At 39.0% G+C, this 18,445-nt stretch overlaps 1 protein-coding gene across 1 annotated transcript in view; it reads left to right on the top strand.

Annotated features, from left to right (window-relative positions):
- Nucleotides 1-2,517: 2,517 nt before the first annotated feature.
- The window catches only part of ABCB10 (ATP binding cassette subfamily B member 10), a 20,433-nt gene continuing 4,505 nt past the window's right edge, over nt 2,518-18,445 (top strand). The window contains exons 1-8 of the mRNA XM_085315488.1: nt 2,518-5,857; nt 6,221-6,423; nt 7,955-8,089; nt 9,702-9,848; nt 10,732-10,867; nt 13,347-13,442; nt 17,388-17,597; nt 18,271-18,350. Coding sequence (XP_085171614.1) covers nt 5,695-5,857; nt 6,221-6,423; nt 7,955-8,089; nt 9,702-9,848; nt 10,732-10,867; nt 13,347-13,442; nt 17,388-17,597; nt 18,271-18,350 — 1,170 coding nt within the window. The 5' untranslated portion in view covers nt 2,518-5,694. The remainder of the gene's footprint in view (nt 5,858-6,220; nt 6,424-7,954; nt 8,090-9,701; nt 9,849-10,731; nt 10,868-13,346; nt 13,443-17,387; nt 17,598-18,270; nt 18,351-18,445) is intronic.

The raw sequence follows: 18,445 nt of genomic DNA, 5'->3' as shown, positions 1-18,445 counted from the left end.
AGCAGAGGCAAACTTATTTTGGCATTGCTTTCCATAAGGATAATGGCTGTTGATAAGAGAACAGTGTCAAATATATTTGGGTTTTTTTGTTTGTTTAAAGCCATCTTCTGCCCCTTCTGCGACGGGACGTGAAGCAGGTCACGATAGCCCTCTTGTTCTGTTTGTGAATTGAAATCCGTGGTTGCAGAAGATGAATTAGTCACACTGGTGTCAGCAGAAGATGRGGGAAAATTCGCAAGGGAGTCAGGCAAGACAAAGTTCCCCCAGTACTGTGCCGTGGGGAAATGGTGTCAGCCGAGGAGGTGYGCACGCAGAGGGCAAGGTGACCTCCTCCACTTGGCCACCGTCAGCCGAGGAGACGTTTGCATCTTGTTTYGCAGGCAGCCTCTTCCCCTCCCGTTGGCTCMGGGAAGCGTGGCGTGCTGYGGTTGGGAACTGCAGGGCCCTGGCACGCAGCCCCGCTGCGATGCTCCAGTGGCAGGGGGAGCTTCTAACGCCCCTGAATCCATTGGAAAGGAAAACAAATGTGACGAGTATCACATTGTCAAAACAAACAAGCAAGTCACCCGTTGGCTGTAATGTGCTCCATGTTTCRTCTTCAGTCGCTGCCATAGCTGGGTGCAGCTGGGAATGTATTCTAAGCACGACGTGCATTGTTAAATTTTGTCATTTTTATTAACAGCGSTGAATACTGCGATGGGAATTTACTGCGCTAGGCCGCAAGAATGCCTTTTGAAAATGGTCCTTTTTGTTTCCCTCTGTCTCCTTGTTTGTCCCTGTGAGAATCTGCCTGTTGCACTGTATCCAAACCGCACTCCAAGTAGGCAATAGTTCTGTTGAACTGTAGAAACTTCAGAATTTTAATCCATTAGCAAAGTGTTTGCTCTTCCCGTATAAAGCTTACTGCACACAGACTCAAAGTAAGAAAGTTTGTTTTGTAAGCGGGTCTTCTCTAGACATGTCCAAGAAGTGTTACTTCATAAGTTTTATTTTAAAATTTTGGATGTAATTTGTAGTAGCTGCTTCTCTATGAGTTAGGATTACCGTGAAATCAGAAGTACACTGCCTTATTCAAAATCTGATCTTTTTTTTTTTTGACTTTGAAGTTATACTGTATGACGTACTTCTTCATTCTTCTAGATACTTGAATTGTTGTGTTTTGTTTTTCCTTTTATAGATTCTCATATGGAATAAAACCCTTTAAAAACAGTTTTAAGAAACATTGAGAATCAAAATGTTATACCTAAGATGAGCTTACTTCTTTAGATATTTTCTTTGTAATTTAGTCTACAAAATGTGTTAATAATTCACTAACTTCTTTGATTGAGATAGTAAGCAGCCTGCGTTTTTTTGTGCAGGAGGCAGATGGAAATATAGAATGCCTCAGGTGTGACTGTTACTACTAGAAGCTCATTCAGTTACTTCTTTCTACTTGTACAGGCTGGTATTTTCTATGCTAAGTACTAGAGTAAGAGTGAATACCTTTGAAAACTTTTGTTATTTCAAGAAATGAAATCAAGGAAATAATATGTGTTTAGTTTGTAGTAACAGTTATGGAAACTTTTGCTCTTCCAAGCTTTGTAGCATGAATTTGAACATCAGCAGGGAATCCACTYGCTGCATTAAGGATGTGCTATTTTCCCCTCCACTGAGAAGTTAATTAAAAGTCAAACAAGTGGCATGTCTTTGAAAAATCAGTCCTCATACGCTCACTAAAGCCTTAGTGGTGAGTTGAATTGATTCCTCAGTGAGCGTAATGGAAAGGAAGCCAGTGGGAGCAGAAAGGCTTAAAGGCGCTAGTAGAGCACGCACCTCRCTGCAGCTTGGACCAAACGCCGGCCTTGCAAACCTGGCTGTTTCTGTGAGATCRCCAAATAGCTGGGAAATCCCTGGGCAAAACTGGGCTTTATGCCTCAAGTCCAAATGAGTGGCTGCTGTTTTCTAGTTGCTACATTTTGTTACTGTAAAATGGTTCTGCTCATCTAAGAGTGACTCGGCCACCGCACCTTAGCTTGGATTTCTGGAGGTAATACTTGTGGTTTTAAAATCACAATCGCTGCATGTATGGTACATAGAGGGATAACTTACTGACTGTTTTCACAGGCACAGTGTGTCTTTTGTAGAAAACAAATAGGCCAGACCTTCCCCCTAACCTTCCGCAATGTTTCTTCTGATTTTGTTTGTATTTGGTATTAAGCAACCTTATAGCTTTATCAAAAAAAAAAATGTTTTCTTTGGCTGGTTGGTGACAGTTCTTTATATTGTTGGTGAGCTTTTAATGAAGCAGCTTGGATAAGACATCATTATAGAAAGAGTAACTGATCAGTTAGGAAATTTTTCCAAGGAATGCTTTTGCTGTGCTGAGTAGTTTTGGAAGATAGATGGGAAAATAGCTAGACTGATCTGTCATAAAAACTATTTTCTACACAAGAATAATGTGAACAGATACAATGCTTTTATTTTAAACATTTTTTAAAAGTTATATTTTCTACTACAAATCTGGAGTTATTTTATTAATTTCTAGCATCAGTTGTTGGAAACTTGGCTGATTTTTATGGCTAAGAAAATTGCTATCTTTGAAAGGGAGTCTTTTTTAATGTTGCCAACTAAACATTATGAGTGCATAATTAATGGTTTATGCTGTTTTAACATGTCTTTAGAAAATGCAGAAATTACTAGTGTTTTCCTACTTTTCTGAGTAAGCTCTAAACTTCTGCTGTATCTTAACTGCAGACTGACCCATTGCCCTGAAAAAATATTCCAGAGAAGTTGGTGAAAATTTTCAGGGGATTGTGGCCTGAGTATATGAGCCATTCTTCTAGTGCGTGTGCACTTTTTTTTTCCCCCCTCCTGTAATCTAGTGACAATCTATGAACTTTTCAGTTGGTACTGAAGGCAAGTTCAGCCTTTTCTTTGCTTCTGTTATCTGTCTGATGTAGCCTCCGTTTCATAAGTTCCTTTGATTTGCCTCACATTTTTATTTACATCTCGTAACCAGCTGAAAAGTAACTTAAACTAAAGCATGTACCTTCTAAAATGTGCACCTCTGTTTGACAAAATTTTCTAGGTAACAGACTAAGCTATGTGAAATGAATATTATGAAGTCTGCTGTGACCTCCTTTTTGTCGGTGACAGCTTTCAGTGTCACTGAAGTATCTTCCTATCTCTTGCTGAACACCTCGTACTCCTCCCTTTAGCTGGTTATCAGGTTATCACAGTGAGGAGAGTAGAACAAGTGTTTGCCTATGCTTGTTTTCTCAGTTAATCAACAGTTTTTTTAAAAAAGAGCAGCAGTGTGGCATCTGTTCTGTTTAGCAGTTGTTCTGGTATAATCAAAGGGAGACTTTCAATTATGGAACCTTACTTTGCATGCAATTTGTGATTAAATTAATGTAAGCATGCATGCTGCTTAAGAGGAAGATTAAAAATAACATTGTGGGTTATATAAAATTTCATCTTCAGACTGTATTGTTCCAATATTGATGCTCTGTCTAAGAGTTAAGTAGTTTGGTAGTGTGCAGTTTGCTTTGTATGTTAGTATTTACTTCTAGTTCACTTAAGGCTGTTGGAAGTAAGTACAGTAAAATCCGTGCTAGTTTGAATGAAGAACAGCTGAAGCTACCTCCAAGCCAGGAGGATTATGCCACTAGACGGTSATTTACGGGATTTGTAGCCATAGAATCATAGACTGGTAAGGTTTGAAGGGACCTCTGGAGATCATCTAGTCCAACCCTCAGCATAGCCCATACGGGGATTAAACCCGCGACTTTGGCGTTAGCAGCACCATGCTCAAACCAACTGAGCTAAACCTGCCCCCAGTGCTGTACTCTTCCTTGGTTGTGTAGCCATATATTTAGTTTTCCAATGTGGTCCGTAACTGAGAAATGATCTGGACTTGTGGATACTGAGCTACGACATAGCACTGTGCCTATAAGCAATGCCTTTGACTATCTTCAATTGGCTTGTAGATGGGCTTTTCCTGAGGGGAGATGACCTGGCCCTTGTTAGAGCTTTCCCTGCTGCTTTGTAGCTTGAGCAGAGCAACGCAGCCGGCCTGAAAATAAGGTCACCAATTCCTATGAAGCTTCGGCTAGGAAGTACTGTGCTTATGTGACTTATCTGCAGGATGGGTCGCATGGGTTTGCAGTAGGAAGTCTTCACTTTCTACCCTGCCTTCTCATAGCTTCGCAGTCAGGAAGGTCCTTTAGGACACTTGCTGACCTCAGCGTAGTACAAATGAAATATCGCATGCAGCTCGTGCTCAGAAGTGCAGCTTGTCTCTTGGACACGACCGCGAGAATAAAGCTCGCTTGGGCAGCGTTCGGAGCGCTCTCCAAACGCGGCGGCGGCGCAGGTCTGCGGTTTTTGTAACGTTGGGTTTTCCGTCAGAAACGCACAGCCTAGGCACGTAGCCTTGAGGTACAAACTGGAACCCAGCGTCCCACCTGCGYGCGTGGACGTGGAGGGGACGGCGAGCCGTCCGTGACAGATGTGCGGCACGGGGCTCGCAGCGGTCCGCTGCCGGGCAGCGTCTACTGGCGTCGTAGGCGCTGCAAGAGGCTCGGTGGCACCGCGCTAACGCTCGGACAACACCAGGATCTTCGCTGCAGCGTCTTACTGCCTTTGTGGACATCAACTGCTAGTAAACTGCCTCATTTTAAAGCAATCCTCTGGGTGGTTGCTTTAAGTGTGGRCTTGACCGTTTTGAGAAATATGCTGTGTAAACGGCATCTTTTGTTGTGGTTCGGTGGTTTTTAGATTGAGTTTGTTCAGTTTTCAATTAAGAGGATGTTTTTTTTCCCTAGCTCTCAGCCTTTCAGCACTGGCTTGTCTTCTCAAAATCAAGCTGTGGTCTTGGCTCAAGGAATTTCTTTGCAGATTAAAGTTCAAAGGGCCAAATCCTGGTCCAGTGCAGTTGTCATTCTCTGTGATATCACCTTGACCTGAGTTACCCAGGTTATTCCACACTTACCAGGTTATTCCATGGGTGATCTTGCAATGGCTATTGAGCAGCTCTGCTCATCAGTGAACTTAAGTTAGATTTCCTTTAGAGTAAAAGTAATCTRTGTGTTTTTTGCCAGTAAAGGGCAAACCAAAACAAATCTCTATATTTTTTGTGAACAACAGCAAATATACGTGAATATACACAATGAGTGAATCTGCTCTAAAAAGAGGCATTAGTTGCGGATGGTTCTCAGATCAGATGTATGCTTCGTTGCTGTTTCAAAAAGAGACAACTGGAAGCTTTAATATGGTAACAGGGCACAAATAACGAAAGCCAAATCAAACTGGAGTGAAGGGTTGTGTGGGTGATACTGAAAACTTGATAATTATGCCCTTTAGTTTAAGGGTGACATCTGTGCAAAGTTAACCTTGTCTGTGTGGGGGGAAAGAAGTAGAACAGAGAGCCAGTTCCAGCACTGTGACTATATTTGCAGGCTTTTCTTAAAATCTTAAAATGTGCTCTTAGTTAATTCAGGGAGCAGTAACAACAAATATCCTGTTTAGAACTGGGTGAAAAAGAGCACCAATTATTTAGCGCTAGCAGTCACAAGCTTAATAGAAAGTTCAAGTGAAAGTTATTTCATATATGTTTTATTAATGACCATTAAAACTTAGAATATATTTTCCTTGTTTTTTTCTTGTTGATTTGCAGCTGCTGTTGGCTTTCTGACMGTTTCCAGTGTCATTACCATGTCAGCCCCTTTCTTTCTGGGGAAAGTTATTGACATTATTTATACAAATCCCAGTGGAGACTTCACTGACAGTCTGACCAGCCTCTGTGCCTTACTGAGTGGGATCTTTCTATGTGGTGCTGCTGCTAATGCTACACGTGTCTACCTCATGCAGACTGCAGGTAAAAGTAGAAAACAAAAAGTGCTACTGGGAGTTGGCCTTTTTTCTCAGGGTCAGCTTATCTAATGATCTGAAGTAAATTCTTGGCAGTGGCTGAGAAATTCTCTTGCAATCTCCATTTTTTTCTTGCCAGATCAAAGGTAAATTAATACTGCAAAGATAAGCGTGCTAGCATAGTTATCCATTTTTGTTTACCGTTACATGGTATCTTTAAATTTGCTACCTTTTGATGTATTAAAACCCTGTAATGTGCCTTGTTCGGTGCTGTGGAATCGCATGCTTTTTATATTGTCACTGTCTGTCTTGAGAATGTATCTATGTAAAGTTTTATATGCCAGGGTTTACTGACTTCTGTTCCCGACAGGACAAAGAATTGTGAAACGTTTGCGAGCAACTATGTTCTCCTCTATTCTAAAGCAAGAAACCGCTTTCTTTGACAAGACCAGAACAGGAGAGCTGATAAACCGCTTATCTTCAGATACAGCCCTCTTGGGCCGTTCGGTGACTGAAAACCTTTCTGACGGGCTCAGAGCAGGAGCGCAGGCATCCGTGGGGATTGGGATGATGGTACGGTGGTCTTTTCCTTGCTCGTTACTTCTTGTAGCGTTCACATTCACTTGAATTTTAATAGGTAATCTGTGAGTGTGGATCAGTCCAGAAATTGTTGTGTTTTTTGGATACAAGTATATTCCACTGGATATTAAGATCCACAATAACTTTTATGTTTTCCATTGTAATAGATGGTATTTCTATAGCCACTTGATATTTACTCACAATCCATGGTATGAGGAATGAAGAATTAAAATCAACTACTGTTGCTCCTCTTATTTATTGAGCAAAGTATAGTAGGCAAATAGCTTGACTCTGTATTTCTTACTGAAGATGTTAAAATCAATGGTAACTTTTCCATGATCATATGTAGAACAGTGTGAAGGGCTTGATGTTAAAGGCACTGAAGTTTTGGGGTTCGTGTAAAGCATAGGTGAGCAAAGGCAGCACTGAATATCAAATTACTGCGGAGGATTTTTACAACAAACCATAGTCTTTCTGCTTTAGTCTGTAAATAAAGACTATATTTACGTGAGCAGCATGTTAACAAAAGCTTCAGAGCAGTGCTTCAGTTAATGTTCCCTGCTGGCCAGTTAGTTTATGTAAAAGCCTAACATCTGTTCATGGTTTATGTGGCCTGAATTTCGTTATGCTTCTCTGAGAAGAGAAATGTTGGTGACAATTGTCTTAAATGAAAGTGTGGTAATATCTGCTGTCTCCTGGAGGGGGGGGAGTAGCAAAAAATCTCCTCATAAAAATAATCTTCCAGGATTAATGTTAGTAAAAATTGGTAAGAAAGAGGAAATTGTTTTGGACTAATTATAAAGCCTGTCGTACAGCTGAGTCAACTTTGAATTTTTCTGGAGATTTTTCTATTTGGAAGACAGAAAGAGACAGCAAGATGAAGTGAAGACATATCTTAGATCTCCTTTTAAAAAATCTTGTGAAAAGAATCTACTTTTGCATAAAGCATTGATGCTGGTTATTGTTATGTGTGGTAAGATTTTACAGCAGTAAATTAAATATATTATTCCAGACTATGAGCATTCTTTGGTGCTAAGAAGTATTGGTTTCCCAGTAGGGAAGTATCTCTTTGTTCCTCACTTAGACAGAAGTRCTGTATGATATTTCTCTACTCAAACTTTCTTTGTTACACTATCTATTTAAAGCATGTGAAAGGCCTTTAGAGACTGTATAATAGCTTAAGACTTTCAGCATCCCCAAGAGATTCCTGGTAGGCCTGTTTACAGACAAGTTAAGATACTTTGCTAAGCYCATGCAGCAAACCAGTGAGAAAGCTAGAAATGAAATCCAGACCTCTTTACTTGCAATCCTTGGTTCTAACCATGGGATACATTCACCAAATGCTGTGGAAGTATGTGTATTTTGCCTGAAAGAAATAAAACATGGTGAATGAAAACATGGTGGCACTAAATTACAATCTAAATAACATCAGAAAAGTCTGGCAAGGGAAACTGCACTTCACTATTCCAGCAGATTATTCTTAATCTGAACATTAACCCCTAACACATGCTTTTTTTTCTTCTAGTTTTTTGTGTCTCCTAACCTGGCTGCATTTGTTTTGAGTGTTGTGCCACCCTTGGCTGTCGTGGCTGTGATTTATGGAAGATACTTGCGAAAACTTACTAAGGTGACCCAGGATTCCCTAGCAGAAGCAACACAGGTAATTTTATAACAGACACTTTTTAGCTAACTTCAACTTCAGAGATATTAACCTAAAAACAGGAGGGCAAAACAGGCCCTCCTGTTYTTAGGTTAATATCTCTGAAGTTACAGATCCTCTGAAGATAGTTATATTGTTCATTGCCTTGAGCCATGCTGAGCCTGTAGTTTTGCACCTGAACAGTATGAAAGCTAAACTTCAGTAACACTTATCCAATAGATCTCAAAACCATACAACTTTTGTAAAGAGCTGCACATACAGCATAATGTGATGGAACGAGGATTTCTTGAGAATTAGGAAATACGCATTGTGGAAAGGATAAGGAGGTTCGGCTCTTTAGCAGTAGGAGAATATAAAAGATCAACCTGTGAAGTCCTGTGTAATTTGGTGTATGGATTTGAAAAACTCTTTCTTTGGACAGTTATGAACTTGAAGCCTTCAGAAGAATTCTAGCAAGTCTTCTGAAATGTATCCTTGTTTTTTTTTTTCCATCTCATTAATGTTTATGAGGCTAGACGTGTTTTAAACCTTTCTGGGCATCTCAGCATATATCCATATATATGGGAGAAAAGCAGAGGGAACTGTTTCTGAAGAGTCTGTTGTAAAGGGGATTTCATTATGTTTGCTGGCTGCACTGGAATACTGCAGAATGCCAACAGAAAAATGATAGAATGATCTTTTGCTCTCGAGGTTGGGGGAAACATCACTAGGATATGAAGAAATATAATTAAGAATGATCTAGTTAAAATATCCACAGTTGTCAGCTGTTTTAAACTTGGGATGTCCTGTGCAAGGCTTCTGCAAGTAGGCTGTGCAGAAGAAAGATTAGCCCTCTTCTGTTTATCTCCCTCATCCTGTGTCCAGAGGAAGCTTATGCCTCTGAAAACAAGATGTGGGACTTCACACAAAAGAGCACTTTTTAGTGTTTCATTCAAATCTTCAGGCTGACTAGGGGATGGAACAAGGAGAATTATATTTTTATCTTGTGTTTTTACTCTCAAACAGGGTGTTGKTTTTTTTTGTAAGATCATCACAGTATCTATTAACATCTAGTCTAATTGGTCACAGTTGAGGTCATTTTAGAACTAATATTTTACTGCTTAGAAGTGAAAATAAAATGCAGAGTTGAAATGGGACACGAATAGTTGAACTAAATTAATTCCCAAGGGTGCTTTGTTGAAATGACTGAGATTCTGCAGGAAATAACTGCAGGCTTTCTTGCATGTGTTAGCGTAGGATAGGATATTTATTTTTGCCTTCCCCACATTGTTACTGGAAGTTGTTGTGAACAATAGTTTTCTTATGTATGTTGTTCACATCAAACTCAAGATTTTTAAATCCTATTTTTGTATTTTTCTTTCACTGCTAGCACTGAAGTCAAGAGAGTCTTGAAGTTCTTCTCAAAACTGCCTGGACCTACAGTTTATTTTTAACATAATTAAAAAAAAAAAAAAGCGAGGGAGAATAGGAGAAACTTTTCCATGGAGATTAGTGCTGTTCTATTGGTTTAATTTTTACATGTTCTGTAATATGAGCACTTAATGTTGTTCTGTAATATGAGAACTTCAAATTAATGTGTCTGTACATTKTTTTGGTCTTTGTGTTAATGTAGTTAGCTGAAGAGCGCATTGGAAACATAAGAACAGTTCGAGCTTTTGGGCAAGAAATGGCTGAAATGGAGAAATATAGAAGCAAAGTCGATTATGTACTACAGTTGGCTAAAAAAGAGGCACTAGCTCGGGCAGGCTTCTTTGGAGCAGTAAGTTATCTTTTAATGAAAAGAACCATGTTATGCCAAGTGTCAACTGTTTTAAAAATCATGTGGATACTTATACATCTGCAGATAAATTAATTGAGTGTAAACTGAATCTACATAAAACTGTGGAAAGACTGGAGTTAAATCAGTTCAAATTGCTGTGAAATTGTACCTCAAGATACACTGGTATGATAACGCTGAATRACAGTTTAACCCTCTTTTTCTGCCCCACATGTTGACTGGTACTAGTGTTCGTCTAAGCCCATAACCTCCTATTTAGGAAGCTAAAGCAGTGAAAAGCTACCCCCATGCTTAGTGTTTTGCAGGTTTAGCTTCCTGGTGAGATGAGGATCAATGCAAAGGAAGCTAGGAACTGCACAGATGGGGGCAGAGAGAATGAGATTACCTTTCTCCATAGCAACTTGCTGTAAATTTGCTTAACAGTATTGTGAAGCTGCAACCTAATAGAGATTATCAGTTCTTCTCGGTAACTGATGTTTGAGAACAATGTTTGACATTCCTTTTTATCCTGGGGAACAGAGTTTTTTTTTTTTTTTTTTTTTTTTTTTTTTTGAAAAAAGGAAAGAAAGAAAGAAAAAAAGAGAGAAATTGAGTTGCTTGCTTTTTGAACGCTTACTGGATAGCATGTTGCAGTGTTATCAAGTGTCTGGCTGGCTATTGACTTGCGTTTGGTTAGAACTGGTTTTATTCAAAGTTAACTTCTTTACTGTAGGAAGTCTCAGTCTTCTAAAAATCTAGATATGCATAGTATGGGAATTCTTTTTATAGAAAGGAAGTTTTGAAACAAAGAACATTTTAGAGGGTGAAGTTTAAGAAGCATGTGACAAAATCTGACTTTTCCTCTTTTTTCTGTTTCGTTACCCAGACTGGGCTTTCTGGAAACTTAATTGTCCTCTCCGTCCTGTACAAAGGAGGGTTACTGATGGGCAGTGCCTACATGACAGTTGGTGAACTCTCTTCTTTCTTAATGTATGCTTTCTGGGTTGGAATAAGCATTGGAGGTATGGAATGAAAAATTAGATTTTTGTAACTTCAAAGCATTACAGTCAGTATGGGGGTGAAAGGGAGGAAGCTCTTAGAAGATGTGACTTTCTTGAAAAATCTCTTCCAAATGATCTTCCCAAGAAGTCATGCATAATTTTTTTCTGAAGAGTTTATGAAAATAATAACTTATAACTCAATCTTAATATAAGTTTTGCAATTTTCAAAAGGAATACTGATGTTCTTTTTCATTAAGTGACTGATRCAAATATGCTCGGATTTTTATTTTTTGTCTAAATTATAATGTTTGATGTGTTATATAAAAACATACTAGTCTTACATCTTTTAGAAAATAGATCTATATTAAGTGTACTCTGTTCAGAAAGAGAAGTAGAATTTAGCTGTAATTCTGAATAAAGTATCTTAAACTGGAACAATAAAGTGCCAGTAGAACACTACATTCTAGTGCTAACCTGTTATTTTTCTCTACTAACTCTTTCTTGAAGCTCGGAATCTGTAATCTACTGGCCCAGAAACAAACTGCTCATCTTTTTCAGAGAGCAGTCCACACTGCTGCATACAGACAAAAATGAAGATAAGATACTTTGAAGCTTGACAGCTGGTTGGAAGGGTTCCTTTTTAAAATGAGTCTGTTGCTTCTGATAGATTGGCAGGGCAGTGCTGCTTGTCTGTACTCTTTTATTTTCTAAGAATAAAGCTGATACTGTGGGAAAAATGAAGATGTGCCCAAGAGCAAAATTCACAAAACSTGCTTCCTCAAATATCAAAATCCCAGTGGCAGCTGTTCTGCCTACCAAAACCCCRTTTTCTGTGCTTAAGTCATTCAAGTTTGGTCAAGAGACAGACATCTGGCACTTTGAAAACATGGGACACGCTAAYATAAAATGAATGGGAAGTAATGTTAGCAACACTGAAAATTGTTATTGAATTAACTTTTATTTGCAGTAAAAATAGCTTTTAAATTCTACTTAAGACTGTTGAAGAGTATAGTTCTGCACAGAGTTCATTCTCATGAGGACATCAAGTAAAGGTATCTTGCCACAAGGTCCCTGTCTTTCTTGATGCCTACAAAGCATATAAACGTGCTGAGTGCTACTACTCAGTATGTGTACTGAGAATACACTATTCAGTATGTAAGTCGTCATCAAAACATACTGGAATAATTTGTCCTCTGATTTGGGACTTGACCCAATTTAGATATAACAGTTTGCTGTAAGTATTTTCTACCAAATGCTGAACACAGTTCATGAAAATTAAAAAATACGTATTTTCTAATTACTGTTTGCTGTGCATGTTATATAATCTGTTTCATGAATGACYGTGAATCTGCAAACACTGGTGTCTTGGTTTCTGGAGGCTCTGTGAGGCTCAGATGTTCTCCCTCCTGCCCTGCTATAGGTTGCAGAAGCTTTGGCTCTTTCTTCCAAACAGAGGGTTTCTCAGAGCTAATAGTGCCTTGTCTTGCAAGCTTTCAGGCAGTTCCCTGCAGCRGTGTGATGAAATGCCCCATATTCGCTTACAGGCTTCTGAGTTTGTACTGGGGTTGTTGCTCTGCAAGAGTAAACCAGTAACCCTGTCTCAAGATCAGTACTTCCTGGGAATTTCCTGCCCTTCTGAAATCCCTCTTAATGCTATATGCATTTTAAGGCAAAAACAAAAGTGAGTTTATTCTGTTGGAATCCAGAGGTTCTGAAACTAATTGCTATATTTTGAAAGACATGCAGAAAAATGAAAAATAACACATTTTATATTTATGTCTTACTCCACTTTGGCTCCAAATTGGTTTCCATGTTTATTTCCACTGTAGCAGACCCTCCAGTCAAGCCAGCTCCAAGATGACTCACACAGCTGAAAGCTGGGATCCAGTGTTACAGGCAGGCCTTGTCCTTAGCCTTTGCTATATCCAGTAACATTTGAAGGATACTAACTTGGGAGACATGGTTTCTTCCACTGTTCTTTCTCCATGTAGCTTCAAATGTCACTTCAGCCTTAGCCTTTCGGCRCCACCCGCCCTCACCCTGGTTGATTCAACCAGCGTCTTCTGTGATAGTATGATCCTATCTGACAACGAAGGGCTTTTGGAGTGCTCCTTTCTACTGAATGGTTTGAAAAGCATAGCTGATTGCAGACAAAGCTATTTCTGTAAACTTGAATGCTGTTCTTCAGGATAGATAAGTGGAAAAAAAGAGTTGCTTTGTTTTTGAGTATACACAAGCACTTAAGTGCATAAACTTTTTCTGAATTTTTCTTCAGAATTATTTGTTTTACAGTTATAAATTAGAAGAGTGAATAAGGCTTATTGATAGCTTTCAAGTGAGACACATCAACTTGCCTGAATGGTGTGTGGGAGTAAAAGATCCTCTATGTATCTGATGCTTGACTGTTGATGATGAAAACTGTAGCATCAAAGTTAATTTCTCCTAGTGTCTTCCATTCTATATCAATACATAATGCTATTACATTTTTTTTTCCTTTTAGGCCTAAGTTCMTTTTATTCTGAACTAATGAAAGGATTAGGTGCTGGTGGACGTCTGTGGGAGCTTATTGAAAGGAAGCCCCAACTTCCATTTAATGGTTAGTCCTTGATTTGTTATTGTTTATAGGTTGATTTTTTTTTTCTCTCTGAATGGTCACTGTCCTTCAAAAAGAATTTTATAATAATTAAATCTAGTAGCAATTTAGAGTATTTTGAAAGAAACTACATACAGTGGTATTTGTTCTGACTTTTCCTAACTTTGAAACAGATGATGGAAAATTTTCTTTAATCAAAGATTTTTCAAGCATGACTAGAGAATGAAAGGAAGGAAGGTTGTGGAGCTGGGTGGGGAGTCCTGCTTCTTGAGAAGGCGTAGGATGTGCAGAAACAGCAAATGTTGCTTTTGGAATGATTGCACTCCTTTCTCAACAGTAACACTGCCCACGTTTTCTCCCTCGTCCTTTAAATGGGCAAAGAGCCACTGTAGTATGTGCCTTATCTAATTCACTTGTAGGTAAGGGAGTTACGGGACATTTCGCTGCCTTGGCAGCCTGCCACACTAGGCTGCTTCTTAGTTTGGCATGTGTAGCATTGGCCTTGGGTATGCAGATACAGTATTTTGGGGATAGCTGCAGTGGTCTAAGGATACAAACAAAAAAAWTTTTGAACGGGAGGTAATGTCTTTTATTAGCCGAGTTTGACATTGTTGAGGGTACAGGGCGAAGCAATTTTTATGACAAACCAGTCGCACTGAATTTTTTCACAGGTTGTTTTAGTCCCAGAGAGGTTTCTGTGCCTGAAAGCATGTCTATTTTTATCAGTATGTTTGTAGATTAACCTAAAATCAACAAAAAAGTACTCACCTTAGGAAAGTGTTAGATTATATATAGAAATAGCTTGCTGATGTAGTTATCAAATCTCAAAAATAAGCTAGGTAAACTCCATCTGTGTATCTGCTTTTTTGACCTTATAAAGATTTACTGCTAGCAACACCTGTTTTACTGCTTTATTATTTGGAAACCAGACAGCGCCCTCCGATGTTGAATATATTTTGTATAAACTGCATTTTTCCATGTCTACTTCATTAAAGTAGTTCAATGAGCTAYATATACTTTTTGTGAATTGCTGTTTTATTTCATCAGTTGTGTCAAAGCCAAAGCCACACATAGATCTTTTGGGCGAGCTCTGGCTTTACAGAATGGGATGTTATCTTTCTGTTGGTTGGTATGGAGGYATCTTTTGATATGTTCTGCTTCAAATTTTTGTTCTGCTTTTGTCTCCTTGGGCTAGAATTCATATGGGTCTCATTCTGGCTGACGCAAGTCTAGCCGTTGTCTCATTTCTCTTCCACAGTCCCTGCACAACTGCAAGCCTCTACAGAATAGTTTAAATGTGTACAGACTTCACATTTGCAGTGAAAAGCAGTATTGACTGTGACGAATGGAAGCTGAGACTTAGCTGAGTTCAAGAGAGACCCAACCACCAGCTGGCTAACGAAGGGGTAGCTACCCACTCTGCTGCCTTTAGCAGTGAAGCTAGCGTAACCTTCCTGCCATGTGCAGCCGGTGCCACGCTGCAGCTTGCCACACCATTGATCAACCTGGTGCAACTGTTAATTTTGCCATTATTTGGATGATGGGGGGGTTTTGTTTTTTTTTGGGGGGGTGGTGTGGATTATTTCAGTGGTCTTCAGAATCTTCACAGTGCTACTAGCATGGACTGGGCAGTCCGTGGAGCACTGGGGTAGGAGTTGGCTTTCCTGCAGAAAGCATGCTATTGCTCAACTACACCAATAGTGACACCCAGAAAACAATCTTTATTATAGCTTGTCTGAAATTGTGTCCAATTTCTATTCATCTACATTGTATAGGCCTACAGAAGGTTTCTTTTATGTTTCCTGTTGGTATAACTAGATTCATAGGAGAYGATATAAACCTTTGTCTGCAGAAGCAATTATAGTTGATTTCAGAACTCATCAGACAATGCAGCCAAAAAACTATTTCTCTGCTGTTCAAATCCATTTGAAACATCTACTCCCTTAGCCCCTTATCTTTCATTTTTTACTGAATTCCAGCTGTATTATTTTTTCCAGTGACAATAGATAGGAACAAATCATAATATCTTTTTCCTGTCTCTGGAATCCAGTCAAGAAATCATCAAACTCCTGTATATAGCTTGTAGATAGTTTACAGTAATATATAGAGGAAGGACTTGTGGTACCAGACTTCCTGTATTGCAGTAGATTTCAGTTTGTTGTAGGCCATGAAGTAAACKGTACAGAACTGGAACTGAGAAGAAAATTAAGCGATTACTTGTTACTTTGATGTATTAACAATTATGCTGCTAGCATGTGGTTTAGCAAATACATTTGTTTTCCCAAAGGGAAGCTTGCAGACGGTGGAAGTTACCTAACTAGCAAGTTAAAATATTTATGTCTGTTGATTAAAGTCTAGGATGGAGTCTCAAATTGCATGCTGTTACTTTTGCCATTTCTGTGCTACTACTATTAAAGTGAAAGTCTGGAGAAGAGAAGGAAATCTGGGAGAATAAAAAGCGAAATAAATGATTTGCTCTAGGGGCAGTAGGACTTGGGAAATCTTCTTTGCTGCCTCTTGGTGTCTTTGTATCCATCTTCCTCTSCCAGTTACCTGTTTAACCAAGCATGGGCATGTGCTACCACGTGCTGTGGCTTGTTCAGGGTTACTTGTGTACTGCACCTGGAAAAAAAATAAATAACTTGAACTGCAGGTCTCTAGCATGAATTTCTTCTCTTCTACTGCCAATTTTCACGAAACTGGTAAGAACTTTGTGTCACTGAGACTCCATCCTTTACTCCCCATCAAATTAGTTGAACTGACTGATAGAACGATTTTTAGCATGGTTTCCAGAAAACCCTTGATCTTTAAAACTAAGAGCAAATCAGCTTTATCTAGCTCTTTATTACTTAGCCAGTATATATAACTTTTGCCTCTTACTGTATTTATCAAAGCTAATTAATATGCTAGTTGTTTCAATGTATTGTGAGTGTGTGCTCACTTAAAATGGGACCACTGATGTAAAGGACTTATGATAGATACAGTTAATGAAATTTAGCAGAGCTTTRCTTTGTACAGATGTGTCTCACTAGGATTTATCGGGACCTGAAAAGTTGTTTCTGTTTATAGAGTGTTATCTGTTTATAAACTTTTTCTAGTATTGATATTCTTTTAAGATATCTCTTTAAATTAATTGCTGTTTTCCAGAAAGTAGATGCTTTTATTTAACTTTTGCAATCATTCATTCATARTAGTTTGCTGTGGTGTTTCACAAACTGGAACTTTAGTTTTGCTGAACTGTTGCCTAAGAAATCTGCCTCTGATCGGTCTTTGAACACTATTTTGTCCTGAATTTATTATATGGTATGTTCCACTTCAAAAAAAAAAATCTAAAAAAAATTGTCACTAGTGCAACAAACATAGAAGCAGTTTTGCTGCAGTGACAGCCTTTGCTTTAAAGCTTAACAGTTAATAGGCCATGGAAACTGAGCTGTCTGTGTTCAAAGAGGAGGACATTTCAGGTGACTTCTGAGACTCTGTAAAGGGCCAATAAGTCATTTGCAATATTTATCTTTTTGTATCTGTTCTGTGGCAAAAGGACTTTGGCCTTCAGCACTCTGTCTTTTTATTTCTTTGCTCCAAATAGATAAAACCTAAATTGTTTATAATATATGATGTTTAAAAATTTAGGTAGCTCTACTAAAAGTAAGCACCATTAGTTTGTTGGTATTAGCAAGATGCAAATTCTACCTCTTGCTGTAGTAGCCTATAGCTTCACTTGCTGATAAGCAACCTAAAACCATATTCAGTAAAGGCTAATGTACCATACTCTGATTCAGTCATGGCTGAAATACAGCCCTTGTGTTTCTGTCTTGTGGCTTCCAGCTATCTCTAGGTTTAATGTGGAGACAGATGTTTCTAACTGCTATCTGTAAAGCAAGTTCTAGGAGGSTTGAGGTGATTTTTGCTTTTGTTCACATGTTTCTGTATTTTATTTTTGTCATATAGAGGGAATCATATTAAGCAAAGACACATTCAAAGGTGCTTTGGAATTCAAGGATGTTGAGTTTGCATACCCAACACGTCCAGAAACATCCATTTTCAAAGATTTTAGCCTCTCCATTCCAGCTGGCTCTGTTATGGCTCTGGTTGGCCCAAGTGGTGCAGGGAAATCAACTATTGTAGCCCTCCTGCTGAGGCTGTATGATCCTGTCTCAGGTATGTTTGTGWGTTGCTGTCATTTGTGACTACAAGTAATTGATGCTCTGCACCTCTAACACACTTTACAGACGGGGGGTCACTGTGCTGAGGTCTTGATGTGATTATTCCAGTGACACAGTGAGCTTCCCTTTRAGGTGTACAGGTACCTTTTGGTGGTGACTGAACTAGCTTGGCGTTTCTGTTTTGCCCTGGCAAAATACCACAGTGACTCTGAAAACAATGGTAAATATTATTGCTAAACTGAGGAAGAAAAACGGCCACTGTGTGAGAGCCCTATTGTCTTAAAGCACACTACAGGTATGGGGTGACTCTGTCCCTCTCTCCAGTCAGTCTGTAAAGGCTTCTGCTGGTGAACACAGCAGTACTCATCAGCTCTTGCTCTTGCTTATGGGAGGCTTTATGTATGCTCCTTCCTCAGTCAGCCTATGGTCCTACTTCTCATGCCTTATGGGAATGACAGTCTTGACTCGGATGCTAAAATGAGAGTCATAACACTTGTAAATAAGGACAGAAGAGAAACATTCTGTAAAAAATAAAACCTTCATATGACACTTAGACATGGGTAATATAAGGGACGTGTGGTTCCTAGAGGGCGTTGTTCCCAACTGTTATTCCTGCCTCTTTTCAGTATTTGCCAGAATCTGCTTGACTTACTGTTTCTTAATTTAAGGTACTATCACTGTTGATGGCTTTGATATCCGCCAGTTAAATCCACTGTGGTTCAGGACAAAAATTGGAACAGTGAGTCAGGTAAGGAAGAAAAAGCTTCTAAATGAATGAAGTAACTTTGTACAATCAACTTGCAGTGTCTCACTTCCTCCTTTTTTTTTTTTTTTTTTTTTAAA

Source organism: Rhea americana, unplaced genomic scaffold (genome assembly GCF_003343005.1).
Source record: "Rhea americana isolate MKP2758 unplaced genomic scaffold, rheAme1 scaffold_43, whole genome shotgun sequence".
NCBI lineage: Eukaryota > Metazoa > Chordata > Aves > Rheiformes > Rheidae > Rhea > Rhea americana.
The sequence above is the reverse complement of the archived record's forward strand: the minus strand, read 5'-3'. Positions and strand labels throughout refer to the sequence as shown.